This window comes from Rattus norvegicus, chromosome 11, assembly GCF_036323735.1.
Source record: "Rattus norvegicus strain BN/NHsdMcwi chromosome 11, GRCr8, whole genome shotgun sequence".
Lineage (NCBI taxonomy): Eukaryota > Metazoa > Chordata > Mammalia > Rodentia > Muridae > Rattus > Rattus norvegicus.
In genome coordinates this window covers 58,166,716-58,191,409 of record NC_086029.1, presented here as the reverse complement: position 1 = coordinate 58,191,409, position 24,694 = coordinate 58,166,716, and the positions used below count along the sequence as shown (strand labels likewise).

Sequence of the window (24,694 nt, the reverse complement as noted above, 5' to 3'; positions counted from 1 at the left end):
TTTTAGGCCGTGGTGGTCCGATAGCACGCATGGGATTGGGGTTAGTCTTTTAATCTGAGAAAAAAAAAAAAGTCTGCCCTCAGACTTAGTCCCCAAATTGAAGAAGAATCAATATGAATTAAAACTGTCATTAATTATCTTTATATTTATTGACCACAGAACTATAAGAGCCCGAGATCAGGAAGGACTGAAGCAAAACAACTGTCTTCAGGACACTGCCTTCATGGACTCAGAGCACCTGTGGTTAGGTTGTTGTACAAGACCTGAACAAAACCAAAACCACTGACATTCTAACATGGTGAGACCAAGGGTTCATGTGTACCTCTGTTAACTGAAGGCCCGATGATGGCTTCTGCGAGAAGGAGATACTGTTTTCTTTCCCGGTATGGACTCTGGTAGGTCAACTACTCTCCAGTGAATGACTCCATGTCTGTTAAGTGTTTGAGTAGTACGAATTGTATGTACTAAGTGGTTTTATTGTGTGTTTGTTTTTAATTAAGAGAACACAAAGTTAGTGAAGGGAGTTGGCGGCAAATCACGGGAGGAGTAGAGTGGAAATGATTAAAATACATTGCATGAAGTTCTAAAAGGATTACTAAATTTATATTAAAAACTTACAGATTGTGCCAGGCAGTGGTAGCACACACCTTTAGTCCTCGAGCTGAGGAAGCAGAGGCAGACAGATCTCTTGAGTTTGAGGCCAATCTAGTCAGCAGCTGAGTTCCAGGACAGCCATGGCTACACAGAGAAACCCTGACTTAGACTAAGTACTAAGTGAGTAGTGGACCCTTGTCTGGTATGTACAAGGTTCTGGGCTTGATCTCCCCCACCCCCCACCTCATTCCCACCTCTGTTACCACCAGCTGACTAAATATGCTTCCATTTCTTCAGCCCATGCGCTGAGCAGCAGTAAGTGACAGCAAGTGGCACACTCTATTGTCAGTCTGTGTCTATGCCTTGAGGATCAGACCCCTACTAGTGTTACAGTCCCTGTTCAGGTCTTGATCAGGACCCTCAAACCCTTGACAAGCAGACTGTACTACAACCCTCAGCCTGGAGTCTGAGACCTTCAGGCCTGAGAATTTGCTAGATTTCTGGTTCTAGGGATGAGGGCTAGCCACGTTCTCTTTTTCTGTGTTTTTGGTTTTTGGTTTTGTCTTTTACAGCCAGGTTTCAGTTCTTCTGGTTTCTCTATTTGCATTTCTCTTCTTCCTGCCCTGGAAATGCTTCCCCTAGTCAGCTGCTTCTTCAGATGTTCAGAACAGCCATTGCCTAGGGCTTTTCCACAACTTGATAGCTGTTGCTGGCCAGATAGCTGAGGTAAGACTACCTTCTGGGACCAGGCCACCCACCACAGCTGGCATAGTGGGGTGCACTTTCAGGCCCAGCAGAAGCAAATGGTTGTCTGTGGTTTTTGAAGCCAGACTGGTTTACATATCTGAGTTCCAGAACAGACAGAGGTACACAGTAAGACCCTATCTCAAAAACAAACAAAAAAAGAAAAAAAAGAAGAGGAGAAAAGGAAGAGGGGAAGGGGAGGGGAAGGGGAGGGGAAGGGGGGAGAGGAGGGGAAGGGGGGAGAGGAGGGGAAGGAGGGAGAGGAGGGGAAGGGGGGAGAGGATGGGGAAGGGGAGGAGGGGGAGGGAGGAAGAGAGGAGAGGAGAGGACAGGAGAGGAGAGGACAGGAGAGGACAGGAGAGGAGAGGAGAGGAGAGGGGAAGGGAGGGGAGGGGAGGGAAGAGGGGGGAGGGAGGAAGAGAGGAGAGGACAGGAGAGGGGAGGGGAGGGGAGGGGAGGGGAGGGGAGGGGAGGGGAGGGGAGGGGAGGAGAGGAGAGGAGAGGAGAGGAGAGGAGAGGAGAGGAGAGGAGAGGAGAGGAGAGGAGAGACATACTGAGCGCCATGCAGTGTGGGCAGGTGGAAGACACCAAGAGGCCCACAGGCCTTGTGTCCCAGCCCTGGTGACACCACTACAGTGTCCAAGTATGTGATGGAGAGATGAGAAAAACAAGTGAAATGGTTTGTGCACTCTCAAGAGAGGCAGATCTGGAGACATGAGGAATGAAGGTGGTGAGGACAGCCTGATGTGAATAATCTGAGAAGTTACCTGAGGCCATGGTGACGTTCCAATCCATGCTGCCAAGAGGGCCAGGGGTCTGCATCCATGTCTGTAGCCCATTTTACTACCAGAGCCCACATACACATTCCTAGCTGGGCTGACCCTTGAGACCATATTGATGCCTGGGCAGAGAGGGGAGCGGGCCCTGTTGGTGTGGGCACAGGAGTACTGGTGGGTAGACAAACTCAGCTACCACTGAGGCCCCTACACATTCCTAGTCTGGCTGACCCTTGAGACCATATTGATGCCTAGGCAGAGAGGGGAGCGGGCCCTGTTGGTGTGGGCACAGGAGTACTGGTGGGTAGACAAACTCAGCTACCACTGAGGCCCCCACATCCAGAGCTTTGAGCTGGTCCATCTCCCCAAACTATGAACTGCTGGAGTGTGTGAATCGTCCTGCAGATCCAAAGCTGCAGGATCTCCACTACTCAAGACAACAAGAAGATACCTGAAAGGAATCCCAGTAAGGTTCAGTATTGATAGTGTAGTAGAAACTAGAGGCCTCAAAACCAGACCAATGACTCATTGCAATGAACATTTGCAAGGAAAGATGTTTGGACACACTGAAGCTACCACACACAGAGAAATGATTTCCATTTGTTTTTCTTTCTTTTATTTTCTGTTTGTCTGTTTTCTCTTTTGGGAGGAGGTTGTTGAAGAGCAGATAAAAGGGACAGGGAGATGAGTGGGATTGGGGTCCATGATGTGAAATTCACAAAGAATCAATAAAAAGTTAAAGAAAAAAAAGAGAAAAGGAAAGGGAAGGGAAGGGAAGGGAAGGGGAGAGGGGAAGGGGAGGGGAGAGGGGAGAGGGGAGAGGGGAGAGGGGAGAGGGGAGAGGGGAGAGGGGAGGGGGAGGGGGAAGGGGAGGGAGAGGGGGAGGGGGAGGTAGGGGGGAGGGGGAGGGAAGGGAAGGGAAGGGAAGGGAAGGGAAGGGAAGGGAAGGGAAGGGAAGGGAAGGGAAGGGAAGGGAAGGGAAGGGAAGGGAAGGATAGTATGGAGTGCCAGGCATAGCCTGTCATGATCATGTAAATGTAGGCATCATGTGCCGGGTGCAGAAAGGATCATGGATCGCCAGCCAAAGGACACCTGTTTGTGAGTACGAAAGGCATGACCTTCAGAGGCAAAGGCCTGAGTTAATACACCTTCAACATACCCATGCCTTTATTCTCAGCTAAAACTTTTTGGTTGGGGGCTGGCAAGATAGCTTGGTGGTTACCAGCACTTGCTATAGCAGCGTACCTGGGGTGAGTTTCCAGCACACCCACACACAGTGTTTCACACTATTTGTAACTCCAATACCCTCTTCTGGCCTCCATCAGCACACACATGTGATGCACAGACACACATGCAAACTAAACACCTATACACAAGTAAAAATAAATCTTTAAAAAAGCGAACACTAAAACCATCATTCAAAAATTATTTATCAAACATTATAGTGCGGGCTGACCATGCACAGAGGCATTTCTGTCCATCATTTTAACATGACCTAGAGCTAAGCACACCTAAAATAATCCTTCCTTTTAAATTATAACTTTAAACTGATAGTGTTCAAGAATGTACTTCTTCCTGTTTGTTTTGTTTTGTTTTGGAGACAGGGTTTCTCTGTGTAGCCCTGGCTGTCCTGGAACTCACTCTGTAGGCCAGGCTGGCCCTGAACTCAGAGATCCTCCTGCCTCTGCCTCCCTCGTGCTGGGATTAAAGGCATACATCACCACCACCAGGCAGGAATCTACTTCTTAACTGAGCATGATTCTAAATGACCTTACCCTCAATGAATATGCAGAGGTCCCCTGGATAAAATCCCCATGCTTCCTTTGTGGAGAAAGGACAATGCTTTGGAAAGGAGTTTCATGCTTTCTGTATACAAAGTCGACACTGAATTTTCTTTTTTTTTTTTTCTTTTTTTTTTTTTCTTTTCTTTTTTTTCGGAGCTGGGGACCGAACCCAGGACCTTGCGCTTGCTACTAGCAAGCGCTCTACCACTGAGCTAAATCCCCAACCTCGACACTGAATTTTCTGAAGTAACATTGTTCTGAACTTTACCTACCAATTAACTGTGCGCACAATGAGTGATAACCATGGCTGATCACTGAAATAACCAGATAGCACACCTAAATGTATAAAGTTTTTATTTAAAATTAGACAAACTCAAATACAAATGAAGAGTACAATACAAAATAGTAAGCCTTCATAAAACAGACTTCAGCCACCTTAGGTCTTATTCTGTTTATACTAACATTCTTTAAAAAAAAATCGAGAAATAGTGCAAAATCAAATTATTTTTAAACTCTTATTGCCAACATTAATGATATTCTGGAACAGAGGGCTGCAATGTAGCTAAGTGGTGCAGTGCTTGTCTAGCATGCCAGCACCACACACACATACAAATTATTACAAAACATCCAAAGAAATGTATTGACGAGGCCACTCTAAGGAGTAATTCCTTCTATCCACTAAAATTAATAAAAGAATTAAAATTCAGTGTAATTTCTCCCCATTCACAATAAGAAGCACCTCATCCTAAAAAGATGGGTTGTCGATTTCTCTCCAAGGCTACGAGGACCACCTTGTGTACTTGATTTTTAATTGTAATATGGCACAATAGGCTTTATCAATAAAATTTTCAATTTAAATGGAGGCTGAGGCAAGAGGATCCTTTGAGGCCAGGAATTCAAGACCAGCCCTAGGCAACATAATGAGACCCTCACCTCAATAAAAGAAAAAATTTAAAATGTTCCTTACAAACACTTCTGCTTCACTTCAAGAATAAGGGCACCATGGCTGGGCATGGTGATAGATGCCTTTAATCCCAGCACTTGGGACACAGAGGCAAACAATCTCTGTGAATTCCAAGCCAGCCTGGTGTACATAGTGAGTTCCAGGACAACAGGGCTTTTTAGAGAGACCCTGTCTCAAAAACATATAGATAGTATGTATTTAAAGTTAAAATGTAACTACAATAAACTCCCTTTAACACAGATGTGGCAAAATAAGAATATACATTAAACAACCATGTAACTGAGCCTCTTTTTTCCTTTATGAATGAGAACTAACCCAAAGACTGTATTTCCCCTTCCTACTTCAGGAAAAAAATATATTATTGTTATAAATACAATCTTAATATTTTACATGAAAAAATTACTAGGAGAGATAGTATAATGTTTAAAGCTGTATATTCCTGAAAGCATTTATGAAAAGTAATAAACTTGCCCTAAATAGACAACAGAAAAATATGCTAAGGAAAACATACACTCAAGGACAGCACCTGTATATAATTAAAGAACAAAGTTATTTACAAATAACTACGTGGCCGAACATTTTTCTAAATGTGCATACTATAGGGTCCTATATAGTTAGACATATAAGAGCAAACTATATTATCAGCTGTCATGATAATATACTTCTCACACTGGAAGAGTAAAATTCTTACCATCTGTTGCTCTATAGAAAGCAACATGAAACAGCAAATTCAGTATTTCTTGAAAAAATTTTGTCTACTTTGGCAATCCATAATCAAATAAATGATTAAGATACAGTGAATCTTTCCTAAAGTTTTAACTTTAGTATTGCTGTTAGTAGCCCAGGTTAGCCTGAATCTCCCTATGTAGCTAAAGGTGGCCTTGAACTCCCAGACCCTCCTGCCTTGACATCCCAAGTACTGTGATTACAAGTGTATATCCCTGCTGGACTGTGGTGCTGCATGTCTTTAATTCCAGCACTTGGGAGGCAGAGGCAGGCAGATGTCCAAGGTGGAGGCTAACCTGGTCTACAGAGCCATGTCTCAAAAAACAAACAAAAGCCAAAAAAACCCAAAAAAAACAAAAATGCAAGTGTTCACTGCCACTCCCTATGCTATTATTGCTCTATACAAACAATTCTAAGAAAGTCCTGAAAGAGCCAGAGGTGGGGTCAATCTGAGGCCAGTGGGAAATCCCACCACAGACCTCCAAGCACAGAGACCCCTCCCTTACAGGGAGGGCAGGGCTAGTTTAGTTCCTGGAGCAACTGCAAGCCAAACTGTCAAAGTCACCTGTGATTCCAAACTGACCCCCCTCTTAACTCCCAACCATCCCCCCTTGGAAAGTCCAGAGCAGTCCACTGACCACGAGTCAGTTTGAAGGTCGCTTCACCCCATCAATAGTACCCTGCCTGGTTACTATTGTATGAATTCTGCCCCAACTGTTTGCAAGGTATATAACTCCCCATTAGAGTCTGCTCAGGGTCATCGCCCCTTAAAGTGGGATGACCCCAATATGTTGGAATGATTAAATTCCTCTTGCTTTTGCATCGATCGCTGCCTCTGTGAGTCTCATTCAAGAGGTCCTGGAAGAAGTTCATTATGGACTTCACAGCCCTACTTTTTTGGAGTTCATTCAAGTTTCTGAAAGATTTAGCTGTTTGCCCAACTCTTGCCACTAAAGGACCTCTCTTAAAACCTGTTTTCCCTTGTTCCACACACTGATATTAAAGCTGTGTGCCACCACTGCCTGTCTATATGGTATGAGTTTATGCTTCTGCAGTAATTCAAATATTCCATAATAAAAGAATTTATTTGAGTCAAAAGAGAACAAAGTCTCTCCTACCAAAAAAAGCCAAGTTCAAAGTTTAACTGCCCAGACTAATAAATAATCCAGAGTCACGTAAATTACTATTCCTTAGTTATATGTTACCTTTAAATTATATAAACCAATAAAAGTACATTAAGTCTCTGCCTTAGTTTTCCTACATTCTGACATATTGCATTTTCACCTACATTCAAGTTCTCTGCAGCTCAAAGCAGGCCACTTCACATTCCCATACTTCTAAAACCTAGCAAAAATAAGAGAGGTAATTATCATATCCTGCCAAGTTTTTCACAAAAATGTTGAATGCCATTTTCAGACTAGAAAAACAGACAAAAGAACAATAAATTCTGCTGACAATGCCTATCAGATGAAATGGCTGTGTCTCCCATTACGGAAGAAGAGGGTAGCCAACATGCCTAAGTCTTATGGGGACTACTGTGATACATATCTTACCCAAGATTCTCTGTCTGTGAGGAAGACACACTGCAGTGGTCGGAAACACAAGGAGAATGGAAAGACTATTATCAGAAATGGATGGGGGGGGGGGCTGGAGACATGGCTCAGCGGTTAAGAGCACTGACTGCTCTTCCAGAGGTCCTGAGTTCAAATCCCAGCAACCACATGGTGGCTCACAACCATCTGAAATGGGATCTGACATACATAAAATAAATAAATCATTTAAAAAAAAAAAAAGAAGAAATGGATGGAAGAGCAGGTCCAAAACCTGGATGGCAAAATGACTGCCTTTCAACAAGGAAAGATCCCTCCAGCTCTATTCTCTGCTCCTCTGCCTGCAGGTGCCATGATCCCACCTCCCCCAAGTCTCCTGGATCCTCCTCAGCCTGGCATGATGCCTGCACCCCACATGGGAGACCCTCCCATGATGCCAAAGATGGGCCCTTCTCCTCCTCTTCCTCCTCCTCTTCTTCCTCTTCCCCTTCCTCCTCCTCCTCCTCCTCTTCCTCTTCTTCTTCCTCCTCCTCCTGGGATGATGCCTGTGGGACCAGCTCCTGGGATGAGGTCACCCATGGGAGGCCACCTGCCCATGATGCCTGGGCCTCCAATGATGAGACCTCCCGCCCGCCCTATGATGGTGCCCACACAGCCTGGCATGACCCCGCCAGACAGATAAGAGCAGAAGCGCTCCTTATCATTTTGTATTTCTTGTTTCACCAGGAGACCTTGGTGCTGAGCCTGAGTGTTTACTAGATGCATGACAAGGAACTTCCCTTCCCAACAGAGAGAATGCTTCTGGAGGGAGAAGTGATACAAAAAAGTACGGTTTTCACTTATATTGTGAAATGTGAAAATAAAACCGTCAGTTCTTAAGAAAGAGAGGGGGGGGGGGAGGAAAGAGAAGCAGCAGCTACCAGAACCAGACCGGGGAAGCTCAACCGTGGCGTTGCGGCCACTTTTCTAAAGTTAATGTGCCATGAAACAGCTCTGGTGTTACCACAGTGAGATGCTTTTCTTCAACTGTGGGCAGTAAATGAGATACTCAACTGTCAAAACAGAAAAATAAGAAATGTCCTTATCTCATACTGAAAAAGGAATGAAAGATAGGGTTGAAGGACGGCTCACAAACACCTGTAATTCCAGGTTTAAGGGACCTGACATCCATTTCTGACTTTCTCCAGCAGACTTCCTCCACACACACATACATATTCTCCCTTGCACATGTACATGCAAATTCTCACACATACAAACACATACTCTCTTACATATAAACATACACACACAAACACAAGCTCTCTCACACACACAAGCTTCCGCACATACACATGCAAGCTCTTACACATAGACACACATTCTCTTACACATATTTACTCTCACACATACACACAAACTCTCACACATACATACACATACTCTCCCACACTTACACACTCTGTCTCACACACACACATATTCTCACATACACACAAACACACATACAAATTAAATATTTTAAAAGAAATGCAAAATTATAAAAGATAATTATTATTCAGAGTTAAATTATCAGTTTTTATCCATCAAGCATTTAATATTACACATCTATACTAGAGAAAATAGTTTAAAGTCAAGACTGTTGTTCTGTTTATAAAACACAGAAAACTTATCCTTTTCAAAGGATTTTGGATTTCTGAGAATGAAATTCAAGCCTTCACAACCTGAGTGCTACTTATTTATGAACTAAGCAAGTACAGCTCACCATAACGTAGAAATGATCCTCTCAGCAAGTACCACGTGGTCCTCAAATTTATTTTGGAAGGACCAGAACTTTTGTTTTATATACTTTCAATTAAAGGGCTCTAATGGCTTTAACAGAATAATGGATGATGTTAGCACCTACATTTAGAGAACAGAAGTACTGTCAGAATTTTAAACAGTTGCTTGACCACAGTTGGAACAGTCAGATCTGTGCTGTGCTATTTAATGTTAGCAGAACATTCTAAAAGATAAAATGCCAAACCCATAAATGTCACCTTTGATTGACAGATAGACCTTCACACTCAAACACAGTATTACTATTCCTGAAAATACTTTTTATTCTTTTCTATCGCTGCTGCTGCTGCTGCTTTTACTGTTTGGTTGGGTTTTTGTTGTTGTGAGGCAGGGTTTCACATATAGCCTGGCTGACCTAGAACTCACTAATAAACCAGGTTAAGCTTGGACTCACAGGGAGTCACCTGCCTCTGCTTCCCCAGTACCTGGATGACAGGTATACGCCACCAGGCCCTGGTTTATTTCTTCTTAGTCACCATTAAATTGTCCTTCAAATGTGGCACTTTTCAGAGATTAGATTAGATTAGATTAGTCTATCAGGATTTTAAATGTTCTGCACTATGGGACAAAGATCAGTGAGTGAACTAAGGACTGAGACACAGCTACATGGTGCAGAATTTACCTAGCATGTGCAGGGCTGTAGATCCGGCACACACACACACACACACACACACACACACACACACACACACACACACACCACACACACGCAGTGAAATGTAGCTTTGGCTATTCAGATGAAGTATATATAGAAATAAAAGCAAGAACATAATGATGGGTACACACTGATTTCTTACAATCTATGTGTTCCCCAAATATTGGCACATAAATGTCAATAGCCTAAAAACATACACAATAAAAAGAGACATTTGAAAAAAAATAAAGAAAAAGAGACATTTGAGCAGCATTATTGCAAGTGAATAAGTCTCATGTCTCCTTTCTCCATATCAAGGAGAAATAACCTTGCCCAAGTAAGCCTAATTTTAATCCTACATGGAATACTTTACTTCAAAACTGACCCACAAATTAGCTAAAGCTTGTCATGAGGCAATTTAATCACCTCGCTTCAAAGTTTTATAATCCAGGAGTTAGGTGAGTTGTCCAGTGGCAGAGCACGTGCATCCTCAGAGGCTCAGGGTTTAACTGCCAGCACATACACACACACACACACACACACACACACACACACACACACACCACACACACATACACACATACACAAGACACACACACAACACACAGACACACACATACATACACACAAGACACACACACAACACACAGACACACACAACATACAACACAACACATACACACACATACACACACACACAACACACACAACACACACACACAACACACACACACAAGACACACACACACATACACACAACACACACACACACAACACACACACACAACACACACAACACACAGACACACACACAACACACAGACACACACACAGACACACACATACATACACACAAGACACACACACAACACACAGACACACACAACATACAACACAACACACACACAGAGACACACACACAAACACACACACACAAACACACACACACAAGACACACACACAACATACACACACAACACACATACACACAAGACACACACACAACACACACACACATACACATACACACAAGACACACACACACACACACACACACACACACACACACACACACACACAGAGGCTTTCCTTAACTCAGAGGGTGAAAAAACCATGGTTTTAGTCCAAGGAGACTGCCCAGTTGTCCATAGCCCTCATCCTAGTCATGTCTTACGTATTATATCCCTTACTATGTAGTTAGGAAGAACTAAGTTCTCCTATTCAAATAACCAAGCTACTTCAAGAAACGGCTTCTGAAAGGCAGTACAGATGTAAAGGAAACATTATTAGTGTAACTATTGAGAGATAAAGTGCATATTCCTTTTAATATTTTGTTTAGTACAGTAGTACAACAAAAATGAATACGTAGTTCAACAGCTAATATCTAAAAACTGTGGGACAAGAATACAAGTTGTAGCTAAAGAATAACAAAATGGGGTACAGGGTTGCTCCCCTGCAAAAAGAAAGTGAAAACAGAAAATCAAAGGGAATTTCTGCTTCCCAGTTAATCAGACAGGCTACACAGTGACACCCACTTGCAGCACCTGAAATGCAGTGTCACATTCTGGAGGCTGCCCTTGGACTTCCTCGTTTAACTTACAATTCTCTGGTGTCTGGCTAATTTCCTCCTGTAAAGTAGGAGATGCTCTATGAGCCTCACTGTCAGAGGCACCCAACCTTTCCGGAGAACAAGCTAGGAGACGCTTATTGTCTCCCGCCATATCGTCGGGACCTGCCCTGTCATCCGCGTCATCCAGCTGCTGGACTGAAGCTAAATACTGCTGCAGCAGGGTGTTATCCTGCTCACTGGTGGAGCTTTCCTTACTGCAGTCACTGTGCTCCTCAGCTGTGGCCTCTGAGTCTGGGTCTTTGACGTATTTCACTGTGTCAGCGGAATTCCCCAACGCGGAGTTTTCGCTGCTTTCTACCGAACTTTTTTCAAAATCCAAAGAATCCTGCAAACAGTGAACTTGTTCTGTCAGGGAGGAGTGAAAACCAGAGTCGGGAAAGTCCGGCACTGATTTCTCTTGAGGAGCGTCATCCTCAATAATGAGCCAATCCGAATTCTGATCGGAAGAGGGGTCCTGATGTTGTGGAAGTAACGGAGGCTTGGGTGACACCAGAGTACTTGATATAGGAGGCACATCAGAATGCCAGGAAACTAGACGCTGTTCCACTGTCTGCTGCCAAGCCTGTAGAGCCCTTACCTGTAAACCAGGAGACACAGTTTTACTATAAAGTACACATCCCGTCTCTCTTAAACGTCCGGACCTTCCCCCGCAGAAGCCACGCAGTTGCCTGCATTCATTACTCCCCTAACCTCTTCTCAGGGCAGAGTTTTGTGTCTTTGGTAGCAAAGGGCAATCCACGGCACAAAGAAGGCCACAGCGTTCTCCTGCTTCACTGGAGAAGCAAGACAGCATCTTTCTCACTAAGGGCTCGATGATGTGCAAAATATAGACCGACATCTAAGATGGTAAGGGTCAATTAGCGCCTCTGAATCTAAGTGGATCTTCTAAAAATCAATCTATTTTAGAAACAGATGCAGACATAGAATTTCCAATTATTTTAAAATGTGCTATTTATAACTTTCTTTTTTTTTTTTTTTCCGGAGCTGAGGACCGAACCCAGGGCCTTGCGCTTGCTAGGCAAGCACTCTACCACTGAGCTAAATCCCCAACCCCTATTTATAACTTTCTAAAATGACTAAAAGTATCCCAAGTTCTTGACAATATGACCCTTCATATCTTATAAAAATAATTTCCAATTTTTACTATAAGAATTGCAAGTTGAGCGGTGGTGGCGCATGCTTTAATCCCATCACTTGGGAGGCAGAAGCAGGCAGATATTTGTGAGGTCCAGGACAGCCACGGCTACACAGAAACCCTGTCTCACAGAACAAACAAAACAAGCAACAATAACAACAACAACAACAACAACAGGAAAAAAAAACAGCCAAAAAAAAAAAAAAAAAAAAAAAAAAAGGCATGCAAGGGTGGAAAAAGACTCAGTAGTTAAGAACACAAGCTATTCTGGACCAGCGTGCAGATCCTGACATCCATGCAGCAGATCAGAACCTCCAGGTCCAAGGTTTCCACACCCACTTCTGGCCCCAAGGGCACTGTACACATACAGGTCACATATATACACAAGGCAAAACACCCACACACATAAATCCTTTTTTTAATCCCAAGCAAGAAAGTAATACAGAGCTAGGGTGTAGCTCTGGTGGCATAGTGCTTGTCTAGCTGCATGGGCTCCTGGTTTTGAGCCCCAGCACTACAGAAATCAGTTGTAATGGGGCACAGCTGTAACCTCACCACTTTCGAGACACAGGCAGGAGGATCAGGAGTTCAAGGTCATCCTTAGCTAGAGTGAGTTTCTAGCGAGCCTGCACCACGGGAGAACTTATCTGAAAATCAGATGGAATGGAAGGGAATGGAAGGGAAGGGAAGGGAAGGGAATAGGACAGCTGGGGAGGGGAGAAAACCAAATACAGGAGTTTTGGTTTTGCTCTGACCACTCTCCAAGGTGATCTCCTGTCTGTTCTTTGAGGTGGGTCCTCACTACACAGTCCTGTGCCATCAAGGTACTTCCTGATAGTTTAAAGTGTATCTTTTCAGAATTTTTCTATATATTCTCAAATACGTATCGTTTTCATATATATTTTCAACTTTTAATTTCTTTTTAAAAAAAAAAAAAGATTTATTTATTTATTATATATAAGTACACTGTAGCTGTTCAGACACACCAGAAGAGGGCATCAGATCTCATTACAGATGGTTGTGAGCCACCATGTGGTTGCTGGGATTTGAACTCAGGACCTTTGGAAGAGCAGTCACTGAACCATCTCTCCAGCCCCTTTAATTTCCCCCTATTTATGGAGGGGCACATACAAGTGGCAGGAATTGGTTCTTGCCTTTTAGCACCTGGTCTCAGGGTCCAAACCCAGGTTGTCGAGTTTGACAGCATGCAGCTTCATCCAGTGAACTAGCTCACTGGCCCTCAGAGAGCTCTGAAACAGTGCTTCTCAACCTTCCTACTGCTGTGACCCCTTAATACAACTGTTCATGTTGTGGTGACCCACGACCATAACATTATTTCCGTTGCTAATCCGTAATAGTAATTTTGCTACTGTTTAATGTAAATGTCTTATTCAGAGTTTCTCTTCCTGCATAAATGTCATGACCAAGAAGCAAGTTGGCAAGGAAGGGGTTTGTTTATTCAGCTCACACTTCCACACTGCTGCTCATCACCAAAGGGAGTCAGGACAGGAACTCACACAGGCCAGGAAGCAGGAGCTGATGCAGAGACCATGGAGGGATGTACTTACTGGCTTGCTCCCCTGGCGTGCTCTGCTTGCTTTGTTTTTTTTTTTTTTTTTCTTTTCCCTTTCTTTCTTCCTTCCTTTTTTTATTGGTTATTTTATTTATTTATATTTCAAATGTTATTCCCCTTCATGGTTTCCCCTCTGAAATCCCCTATCCTATCCTCCTTTCCCCTGCTTCTATGAGGGTGCCTCCCCCACCCACTTACTCTGCCTCACCGCCCTAAGCTTGTTTTCTTACAGAACACAGGACTGCCAGCCCAGGGATGGCACCACCCACGATGGGCTGGGTCCTCCCACCCTTGATCACTAATTAAGAAAATGTCTTACAGCTGGGTCTCAACGAGGCATTTCCTCTAGGGAGGCTCCTTTCTCTTGTGTCAAGTTGACTCACAAAACCAGCCAATACAGAAAATGTCTGATATGCAGGATATCTTATTTGTAACCTGTGATCAGGTTATCTAATCCCCCAGGGGACTGAGGCCCACAGGTTGAGAACCACTGTTTTAAAACCAAGTGGATGCTAATTCCTATCTCCTGCAGTTATTATTGAGCATTACTCTGAAGATCTCTCCAGTCCATACACTACTTCACCCACTGTAACTGCCCATAGTATTCTGTAGTCCTGTTATTTTTATAATTTAATCAGCTTCCTACTAATGGTAAATAAAAAAATCTTTAAAATTCTCTTTTAATTTTATGAGTTGTATATAACTATAAAAACGTATTTGTTAAGATATGTCCAAGAAATTATTAGGAAGTTTTTGATATCGCATTTCAGTATTAGTGATACTGTAATATTTTAAAAGTTTTGAAGTACTAATAGAACCAAAGGCTTAAAATGACTTAAAACTCTGCCCCTCATAGACTGTAGCACTCAGGAGAGCAGCCCCTGCAGCACAGTAGAGTGGGCCCTGGTGGAGGAGGCACAGGCGACTCACTCCACCCCAAAGGAAGGGTGCAGGAGAGCTGGCCCAGCCCCTCACTGGCTGCAGCCCTTGGGAGGGTGTGCCCTGTGTCTTGACTGGGCAGCTCAGTGGAGCTGGCTCTGGAGGCATGAGTAGCAGTGAGCCAGCCAGAAGGCATGAGAATAGGAGCGCTGACCCTGCATCTGCCGATGGAGCCCTTGGATGGCCTTGATGAGGCAGTGCTGGAGAATCACCTGGTGGTGTAGCTAAAAGAGAGCCAGGCTGCTGAGCAGCTCGGCCACCACAGGCCCAGACCCACACACAGGCCCAGACCCACACACAGGCCCAGATCCACACACAGGCCCAGACCCACACACAGGCCCAGACCCACACACAGGCCCAGACCCACACACAGGCCCAGATCCAAAATCTCCATCATCTGAGAACAGTTGGGGGACATTAAAGGGCCAGTCCTATTAATCTAAAGCTTCAGGATCCTCATGACACAGGGTGACAACAGATACTCCAAGAGGAGTCCCAGTGAGGAAACAATATTGATGGTGTCCCAGAAACCAGAGACCTTACACCAGATTAATGATGCATTGCAATGAACATCTGCAAGTGAGGATGTTTGGGCTGAAGAATGAAATGAAACTAACAAAAAAAATCAATAAAAAGTTAAGAAAAAATAACTCTGGTCTCACTGACTAGAAATTTTCTCTGTTCACAGATACTAGCCCTCTAGTATCTGAAGTAGGAGTTTACCTCGTTCCAAAGGACCCTGACAGCCTCCTCTTGCACAAAATTCTTCACACGTTCTTCATCTCTTTCTTTTCTTAACCTACAGTGATTCAAAAGATCATGTTGACATAAGAACACTTTGATTTAAACTTCAGTTAAAACTACTGAACAAATGCATTAGAAAGAGATTAATATAATAATAACAGCCATTTCCACTTTTAGAATAGCTAAGCTCAAACCTTATTTAAAACTGTGCTTCAGAACAGAAGCCAAATACTCACATATTCGTTCTGTAAAGTATTGCCGACAGGGGAAAGGTTTGTGTGAGTGAGAGTGTACATATGCTATGTACTAAACATCCCTTTATCTGCCCTTCAATTCCCAGCCAAACACAAGGAAATAGGAGCATAGGAAAGGCTGGCTAGTCAAATCGTCCCAACGCTTAATGATTACACTTCAGTACTCAGGATCACAGATTAACAGTGTTCTCCTAAGAACTCTCCAGCAGAGCTAACCCCATCAGCCATCACTTCCCATTTGCCTCATTCCTGCTGCTCTGGTATCACAGACTTTTCCTCTCTATGCCTTGCTCTCAGACCTCAGTCTTACCTCTGAAATCACTGATGCCCTCTCCATTCTTAGGCCTACTCCAAAGCACAGGTTTCCTTTATTGCCCATTACCATTCGAATATCCGGGCTACTTTGTTCTCAAGTTTGTGTTTGCTTTTTAATTTTCACAGCACTGGAAATAGAAACCAGGGTCTTGGACCTGCTCGACAGAGACTCTACCCCTGAGGTATACCTCATCCCTTCTCAGAACTTCCAACACGATTATATACTTTCTCTAGACTCTCCAACACATTGTACTGTGCCATCTGACAGCCCTGAATCGTAAGCAGCAGACTCCCTTATAGACTACCTTTCTTTGAATTTCCTTAGCCAAAACAGACCTATTTGTACAAACATTGTAGCTCTCGAGCAGAAGTCTTTCTCCTTCTTTTATACATCAGGCTCATTCAACTGCTCCTCTTTGCTACTTTCAAGTGACTCTTTAGCTAACTTCTTGTACTGGTTGAGTTCTTTTGCAACTTGATGCAAACCCGGAAATATCCGGGAAATTTCAATTAAAATAATGGCTCTATAGGAGTGGCCTATAGGCGAGTCTACAGGGCTTTTTTTTTTTTTTTTTTTTTTTTTTGGTTAATGATTACTATGGGAAAGCCCAGCCCACTGTGGTGATGTCAACTCTGGGAAGATGGTTCTGAGTTGTATAAGGAAGCAGGCTGGTGCACGATACACTAGTGCAATAGTCGCACAAATGTAGGCATGAGCATCCTCTCTGACTGGATTTAAGGTCCATCCCATGAGAGAGGAGATGTGGTAGGGGAAACCAGGATCAAAATATATTGTATGAAAGAAATTGCTTTCAATCAAAAAGGAAGGAAGGAAGGAAGGAAGGAAGGAAGGAAGGAAGGAGGGAAGGAGGGAGGGAGGGAGGGAGGGAGGGAGGGAGGGAGGGAGGGAGGGAAGGAAGGAAGGAAGGTAGCAGACAGGCAGGCTGAGGAAGCTCGGCAAGTTCTAAGGAGCCAGCCAATAAGTAGTGCTCTTCCACAGCTTCTGTTTCAGTTCCTGACTCCAGGTTCCTGCTTTGGGTTCCTGCACTGATTTCCCTCAGTGATCTAGTGTGACCAGAGAGTTTTAAGCTGTGATCAACCTTTTTCTCCCCAAGTTGCTTGTAGTCATGATGCTTTAGCATAGCAACAGGAACCCTAAGATGCTCCTCTAAGGCTGCCTCTTTATCTTGGTAAATTTTCCCACTCCCCATGTTAATCACTGAGGTCTCAGCACCAGTCTTTCTCTCTCCTGTTGTTTTGGTTCTGAGGACTCAGTATTCAAATAGATGTTGTACCTAAGAATAACTTACCCATGAATCTACTGTCATAATCTTACCCTATTCCCCAACATTTTAACTTCAACTTATTCTGAGGCTCTCTCTCTTTGCCCCTTTTCTTTCTCTGCCCCCTTTCACTCTCTCCCTTTCCCCCTCCCCCCTCTCGTCACGTGTTCCTGGCTCTCCTCTCCTCTCTGTCTCTGTCTCTCTCTCCCTCTCTCTCCCCTTCTCTGCCCTTCTCTTTCCCTGCCCCTACTCCCTTCTCGATACCCCCTCCCATGCCCATAAATAAACTCTATTCTAAATTTAAAAATAAAAAACTTATTCTGAGGATTGGAAAGATGCCTCAGTGAGAAAAGACAAGACTGAAGACACAAGTTCAATTCCCGGAACCCACACACTAGGAGACAACCTTTACCTATGAATTCCCTACCAGCAACTACCTACTCTCTCTTCTTCATTAAACATTAACCAATCCATCCCAACCTGGCTTTCATCCCCACACCACTAAAGCCACTCCTGGAAAGCTTACTGTGCAGTGAGATCAGAACTGGAATGTAGGATGTCTGTGCCCTGCATGTTCTGAGTACAGGACAGGGAATATGGCAACCTCCAAGCCCTTGAAATATTTACCAGAAGAAACTCTTTGTATACCTGAGGTACTGAGTTGCACCAGAGCTAACCATGTGATGCCTAGTGAACACCCATTTCGCTCCCCTGGGGCCCTCAGACACTAGTTTACTTGTAGGGAACAAGAAATCTGAAAAAAATCAGCCACATGAATATGAGATTACTAAGTTACTAATGAGGCTTTAGCATAGTAATAGGAACTCTGAAATGCTCTGTTAAGGATACATAAAGCCATGGCTGAAATGCTCAGGAAACCTCTGGTTGGTGTCATCACACATCACAGTGATGGGAAGAAAGTAAGCAAGGAGGTAACTGGAAGAGGGCACCAGGAAGCCTGCGCCAGCCTCCTCCATGATTTCCCCTCATTTAAACTGCATGCATCTCCTAAAATAAACAAACAGTAACTGTGAACAGAGCAATTCCTAAGTTCTGTAAATTCATTTAGCAAATTGTGGAACCTGAGGACAGTCTTGAGGATCACAGCCATCGAGAACAACCACAGGCTAAATCTAGCATCGCTTTCTCTGCACTGCATAAAGCATCTCTCACTTCTCCTGAAATATTTTGCCCCACTGCAATTGAATATAATATACTCTCTTGGCTGCTCCTTCTCAGGCTCCTTTGCTGCTTTCTCCTAAGCTGCCTACAATATTAATAAACATTAATGCAGTATTAGTGGACTCTTAATTGTCACAGGTTAGTAGTGAGACAGTCACATATGTCCTGGAACTAAGGAATAATTCCTGCCTTAGTCCAGAATTTCAGTCCCTGTGGATGCCTGATATTTTTCTTTAGCTCTTATGTCAGTGACTTGGTTCCATGTGGATTCCCTCTTGCCCCTTGTCCAGTTTTTCTACAGTATCTGCTTCTGTTTTGAGAATCACAGATGTAGTCACTCAATATCTTTTGTGAAACTACACCTGTATGCTTTTGCTATATACTAATTGCTATGCTGGGAAGGGAGATGGATATGACAATCTGTACTCTCAAAATGCTTTCAGTGCATCATGGGAGATGAGGTATAGCAACAGTGGCCTGCAGCCTGCAGCACAGCTCTAAAACAACCTGAGAACCTGGCACCCCAGGCCAACAGAACAGCACAGCTTCCAGCCTACCTCCGCACTTCATCTGTCAGGCAGACAATGTGCTCCTGCATTCTGCGTAGCCGGATTTCATAGCGTACCCCTTTGGCTTGTGGGTTGTAGTTCCTGGTATAAAAGCCTCGCCAACAGGCCTGAAGCTTAGTGGCAGCTGCATTCAGTTTCTGAAGGGTGACTTTATCTTGTCCCAAAGCAACAGGTCTCTGGGTAAAAATCCTGCAGGGAAATTTCTCTGAAGTGGTGGGAGACATGACTTCTTCTCTGTTTGGTTCTGTGTGGGACACACTGTGTCCACCTGATGTAAGACTGTGGTTATCCTCCTTCAAGAGAGCAGTGATGATCGATGACTTGGGACAAGGTAGCAGCCCAGCTTCCTCATTTCCTTCTGTGCTGATCTTACGTTTCAGCATTTGAACATCTGAATCCCATAAAGACTTCTCCCTGTCCTTATCCAAGTCCTGGTGTTCCAGTCCTTTCGTGAATTCATCTGTACCATCATCATCCTCAAGGCCCAAGTTAATGCCCTGTAGCCTCAGCTCCACAGTGGGAGACACTGGAGAAAGCCCCGATGCAACTGGCATAAAAGTGGACTCTGAAGAGAGCAGACTACAGTTTAGCTTGTCCTCGTCTGTCTGTATGTCTTCAAGGTGAAGGTCATTCCGAGAGTATCTTGTAGCATGTGTAGTGGCTAGGAAGTTATTCTTAACAGCATATAACTGATCATCATTACTGCTGCTCCCAACCCAAGAATTGATTTGGAGAACAGGTTCTAGAAGATTCAAGGGAGCATCATTTAAATCACCAAGTATTTGAAGAGCCTTCTGAATTGTATACTTAAAACATTTTATCCACTGAGCCATCTCCCTAATCCCTTAGTTGTAGACTTTTAGTGACATTTAATCTCTAAAATATAGTAAAATACAATAAAAAGTTCCCTCAAACATGACTAAAATGTCAAACCAAACATTTTTAAGAAAATTAATTTCTTGCTGCTGGAGAGATGGCTCGGTGGTTAAGTGGACTGGCTGTTCTTACAGAGGACCTGGGTTCAATTCCCAGCACCCACATGGTGGCTCACAACTCAGTGTAACTTCAGCTCCAGGGGCTCTGAGTCTCTCTTCTGGCTTCAGCAGGCTCAAGAGATGCTTATGCACAGGGGCAGACAAGCAGACAAAACACACACACAGGTAAAGGAGTTCAAAGATTAAGTTAAAAAATAGTAATTACAGATTAAAGGGTGGGAAGGGGCGTGCCTTTAATCCCAGCACCTGGGAGACAGAAGCAGTGGATCTCTAAGTTTGAGGCCAGCCTGATCTACAAAGCAAGTTCCAGGACAGCTAGGGCTACACAGAGAAACCCAGTCTTGAAAATACGAGGGTGGGGGTGGGGGGGATAGTAACAGGAAAATAATTTATTACAGTAGGAGTGGTGGCAGTTCATCCAACAATTCCAGCACTTGGGAGGCTGAAACAAGAGGACTTCCCTAAAGTCAAGGACAGCATTACTATGTCTGTATAAAGAAAACTGTCGGGGCTGGGGATTTAGCTCAGTGGTAGAGCGCTTACCTAGGAAGCGCAAGGCCCTGGGTTCGGTCCCCAGCTCCGGAAAAAAGAACCAAAAAAAAAAAAAAAAACTGTCCACAAAGTGGGTTTTTTCTTTTTCATTCTTTTTAAGTGGTGTGGGGGGGGGGGGGTAGGATATCAGGTTTTTTTTATAACCAGAATTACAGTTGGCTGTGAGACACCTGACATAGGTGCTGAACTTTGGTCCTTTGGAAGACCAGAAGGCACTCTTATTTTTTTTTTTTTTAATTAAAAACTCTTATTGATTCTTCATGAATTTCACATTCTGTACCCAATCCCACTCAGCTCCCCATCCCTCCAATCGACCCTCCATCCTTAGAACCTTCCCCTAAAAGAAAACAAAAAATCAAAAACTAAACAAAAACCAAAACATCTCAGTGTATCACAGTATGTCACATAATATAACCTTTGCCCAAATAGCTTTACTCGCTAATCTTCACTGCAATGAGGCACTGGTGTGATTCCGGGCCTCCGGCTTCTGCTATACTATCAATCCTGGGTGCCCCCAGGAACTCCTCTCAGACATCCCCATTGCTATCTTGTGTCTGGAGATCCCGAAGCTTCAGATCTACAGACTGGTCCCTTTGTGCCTCCAGAGAGATGGAGTAGATGCTGGCCCTGAGTTGCTCAGCCTACACACACACCAGTAGGACCAGTTCTCCCACTTTGTCCAGACAAGGAGTGGCGTCAGCTCTTCCTCTCTCATTTCCTCAGGCCGGCTCTCCCACACCCACACCTCCAGGGTCAGCTCTACTGTGCTGCCCAGAAAGGACTCTTAACCACTGAGTCCTAGAGTCCTATATCCAGCCCTACAAAGAAATAGTTTTAAAAATTAGACATATGAGTATACACACACACACACACACACACACACACACACACACACAGAGATATGAGGCTGGGGTTATGATTCAAGCATAGAACACTTGTCTAACATGCCTAAGGTCCTAGGTTCAATCCCCAGTAACACATACACCATCACAAATTAGAGTATGGGGGCCAGCGAGAGGCTCGGTGGCTGACAGTACCTGCTGCACAAGCCTGGAGACCTGCACTCAATCACCTAAGCCTAAGTAAAGGTACAAAAAGAAAACCACTCCACTGAGATATCCTATCTTCATGGCACGCTCTTCACGGCACACATGCACACCACATACACAATAATAATTGTTTTAAGTGATTGTAGTGGAGCTGGAGAGATGACTCAATGGTTAAGAGTACTGGCTCCTCTTCCAGAGACTCTGAGTTCAAGTCCCAGCAACCACATGGCGGCTCTGTCTATGATTTGATGCCACCTTTTGCTGTGCAGACATAAATGTAGATTAAACATCCATATACATAAATTACATAAATAAATAATTTTTTAAAAAATTTAATTAGAATTATAATATCCATATATACATATCTTTATGTACATATATTAAACATGTATACATATATAAAATATATATGTACTCAAACATACAAATATATGTTATCTACAAATCTGTATCAAATGATCACTAAAGTTAAAGTGATAAAATATTACAAAAATACATCCTTTTCAGCTAGGATTAGTGGCACCTGTCCCCTATATCTCAGCATTCAAGAGGAAGAAGGGGCGGAGACAGTTCAGTGGTTAAGAGCACTTGCTGCTCGTGCAGAGGGCCCAGGGTTCAGATCCAAGTACCCACACGACAGTTCACAACTGACTGTGACTACAGCTCCAGGGGATCTGATGTCCTCTTCTGACTCCTGTATGCATGTGATACACATACAAACACTCTCACACATACATAAAATAAATACTAAAAAGGAAGGAAGGAAGGAAGGAAAGAAGGAAGGAAGGAAAGAAGTAAAGAAGGAAGGAAGGAAAGAAGGAAGGAAGGAAGGAATCAGGTCTGGTGGATTTGATGCAAGTCTGAGTCGAGCTTGGAACTATATGGTGAGCTTCAGACCAGTCATGGCTACATACAGAGACCTTGCCAGAAACGAACTGTTTTATGACCCAGCAAGTCAAATGAATTGAAGAAATGTAGTGAAGCAAGCTGCTCTTAGGCATTGGGTATAAATGACCTCCTGACCTCCTTACCGCTTTCCTGGAAATCTTGCACAGGGCTTGAACACTCAGGTGTACGGGGCACCCTTGTTTCAACAGCAGCAATAGGAGACAACTCTTCATTCTGGCTCTGGTTCATCAGCTGCCTCTGGTGAAACCTAAAAAACCAATAATAAATATTGCTGACATTTAGCACAAACTAAGTCTTTTTCCTGCTACTAAGTTAACAATGGTAACAGAAACATAAGTTTACAAAGGGGCATATTTAGCCATTGGCGAACAATAGTCCCTTTGAACACTTTGTGGAAAAAAGGTTAATTTTTTTTTAATTATTAGACAAAAATGGGGATGGCAACACATTCCTACAAACCCAGCACTGTGGAGGGGCAGGCAGCAGAATCAGCCCTTCACAGTCACCTTCTCCTACATATAAGTTGGAGGCCAATCTAGATTACATGAAAAGACTCTATCTTAATCTATACATTTAATTGCTGACCCACCTTATATGAACACAATTTCATATGTAAAAACATTGAAAGATGGGATCTCCAACAAGGGAAGTGATTGCTGAACACTTGGCCATGCTTGTTACTATTAGCACTTAGCACGCTACATGAGGCACCTACATTAAAAGGCCAAGGACTTTTCTTCAAGTGTTGAGGCTCAAACCTAGGGCCTCATACATGCAAGGCAAATCAAATAACCCATCCTTCCATTATTGTTCGGTAAAGCAACTGCCAAGGAACAAGCCACACTTTGTAACTTAGCTTCTCTGCAGTGACACAAGGCCAGCATCCAGATGTGTGTCCTCCACCACAGGTAAGTCTTCGCCTCCAAAGTCCTCAGCTGCCACAAATAAATGGGCTTACCTCTGTTTGCTCAGAATCTTCTCCAGTTTGGCATCCTCTGCAGTCTGAAGACCCAGGGCAGAAATAAGAGGACAAACTGTAGCCAGGTACTGGACAAGCTGGACATGCTGGCCAGGTCGATACGATCTCCCCTTGCCTTGACTATAGAGCCATTCAGCCTTCAGACTGAGGAGGAGGGGACAGCACAGGGGTCAAACACATTGCTAAGGAAGTGATCTTTCTTTTGAATTTACTTACTAAAAACCAATGGATTTTTTTTTCATTTAAAAAACAAAACAAAAGGGTTGGGGATTTAGCTCAGTGGTAGAGCGCTTGCCTAGCAAGCGCAAGGCCCTGGGTTCGGTCCCCAGCTCCGAAAAAAAACAAAACAAAACAAAACAAAAACAAAAACTTGGGGCTAGAGAGATGGCTCAGTAGTTAAGAGCACTGACTGCTTTTCCAGAGTTCCTGAGTTCAAATCCCAGCAACCACATGGTGGCTCACAACCATCTGTAATGGGATCTGACGCCCTCTTCTGCTGTGTTTAAAGACAGCAACAGTGTACTCGCATTTGTAAAATAAATAAATAAAAATAAATCTTTTAAAAAAAGACCCTCAAGTTTTACTTATTTTTAGTTAATTTTGAGGGGTGGGTGGGTGTGTGTGTGCGCACGCGCGTGAACACTCTTGTGTATGTACAGTAGAGGCCAGAGGCTGAGGTTGGGTATCTTCTTCTGTTGCTACACACTACACACTTTATTTTTTGAGACCAGGTCTCTCTCTCTTGGGGCTCACCTTTTGGCTGGGCTGGAGGCCAGCAAGCTCCAGCAGTCTGCCCATCTCACCTCCTCAGTAGGAGCATTACAAACATGGCACAGTCCCTGCTTTCTGATCTATATTCCTAACTCACTTCCCTTGGTCTCTTGTTTTCATTTTTTTTTCACAATTAGAGGTACTCTGTTCATACTAATGAGCCCAAATATCTTTTAATTATTTTCAAAGAAGCAATGAGCATTCTCTCCATTTATACTTTGTTCATCA

At 43.7% G+C, this 24,694-nt stretch overlaps 1 protein-coding gene across 5 annotated transcripts in view; it reads right to left on the bottom strand.

Moving 5' to 3' along the window:
• Window positions 1-4,235: 4,235 nt before the first annotated feature.
• The window catches only part of Cep97 (centrosomal protein 97), a 34,614-nt gene continuing 14,155 nt past the window's right edge, over window positions 4,236-24,694 (bottom strand). For 2 of the 5 annotated variants that reach the window (XM_063270561.1, XM_006248250.4), the window contains 5 exons: window positions 23,675-23,839; window positions 22,839-22,963; window positions 19,200-19,953; window positions 15,588-15,663; window positions 4,236-11,794 (listed from right to left, as the gene is read on the bottom strand). In XM_063270561.1, coding sequence (XP_063126631.1) covers window positions 11,105-11,794; window positions 15,588-15,663; window positions 19,200-19,953; window positions 22,839-22,963; window positions 23,675-23,839 — 1,810 coding nt within the window. In that variant the 3' untranslated portion in view covers window positions 4,236-11,104. The other 3 variants (NM_001107096.1, XM_039088372.2, XM_039088373.2) reach the window with 3 other exon arrangements.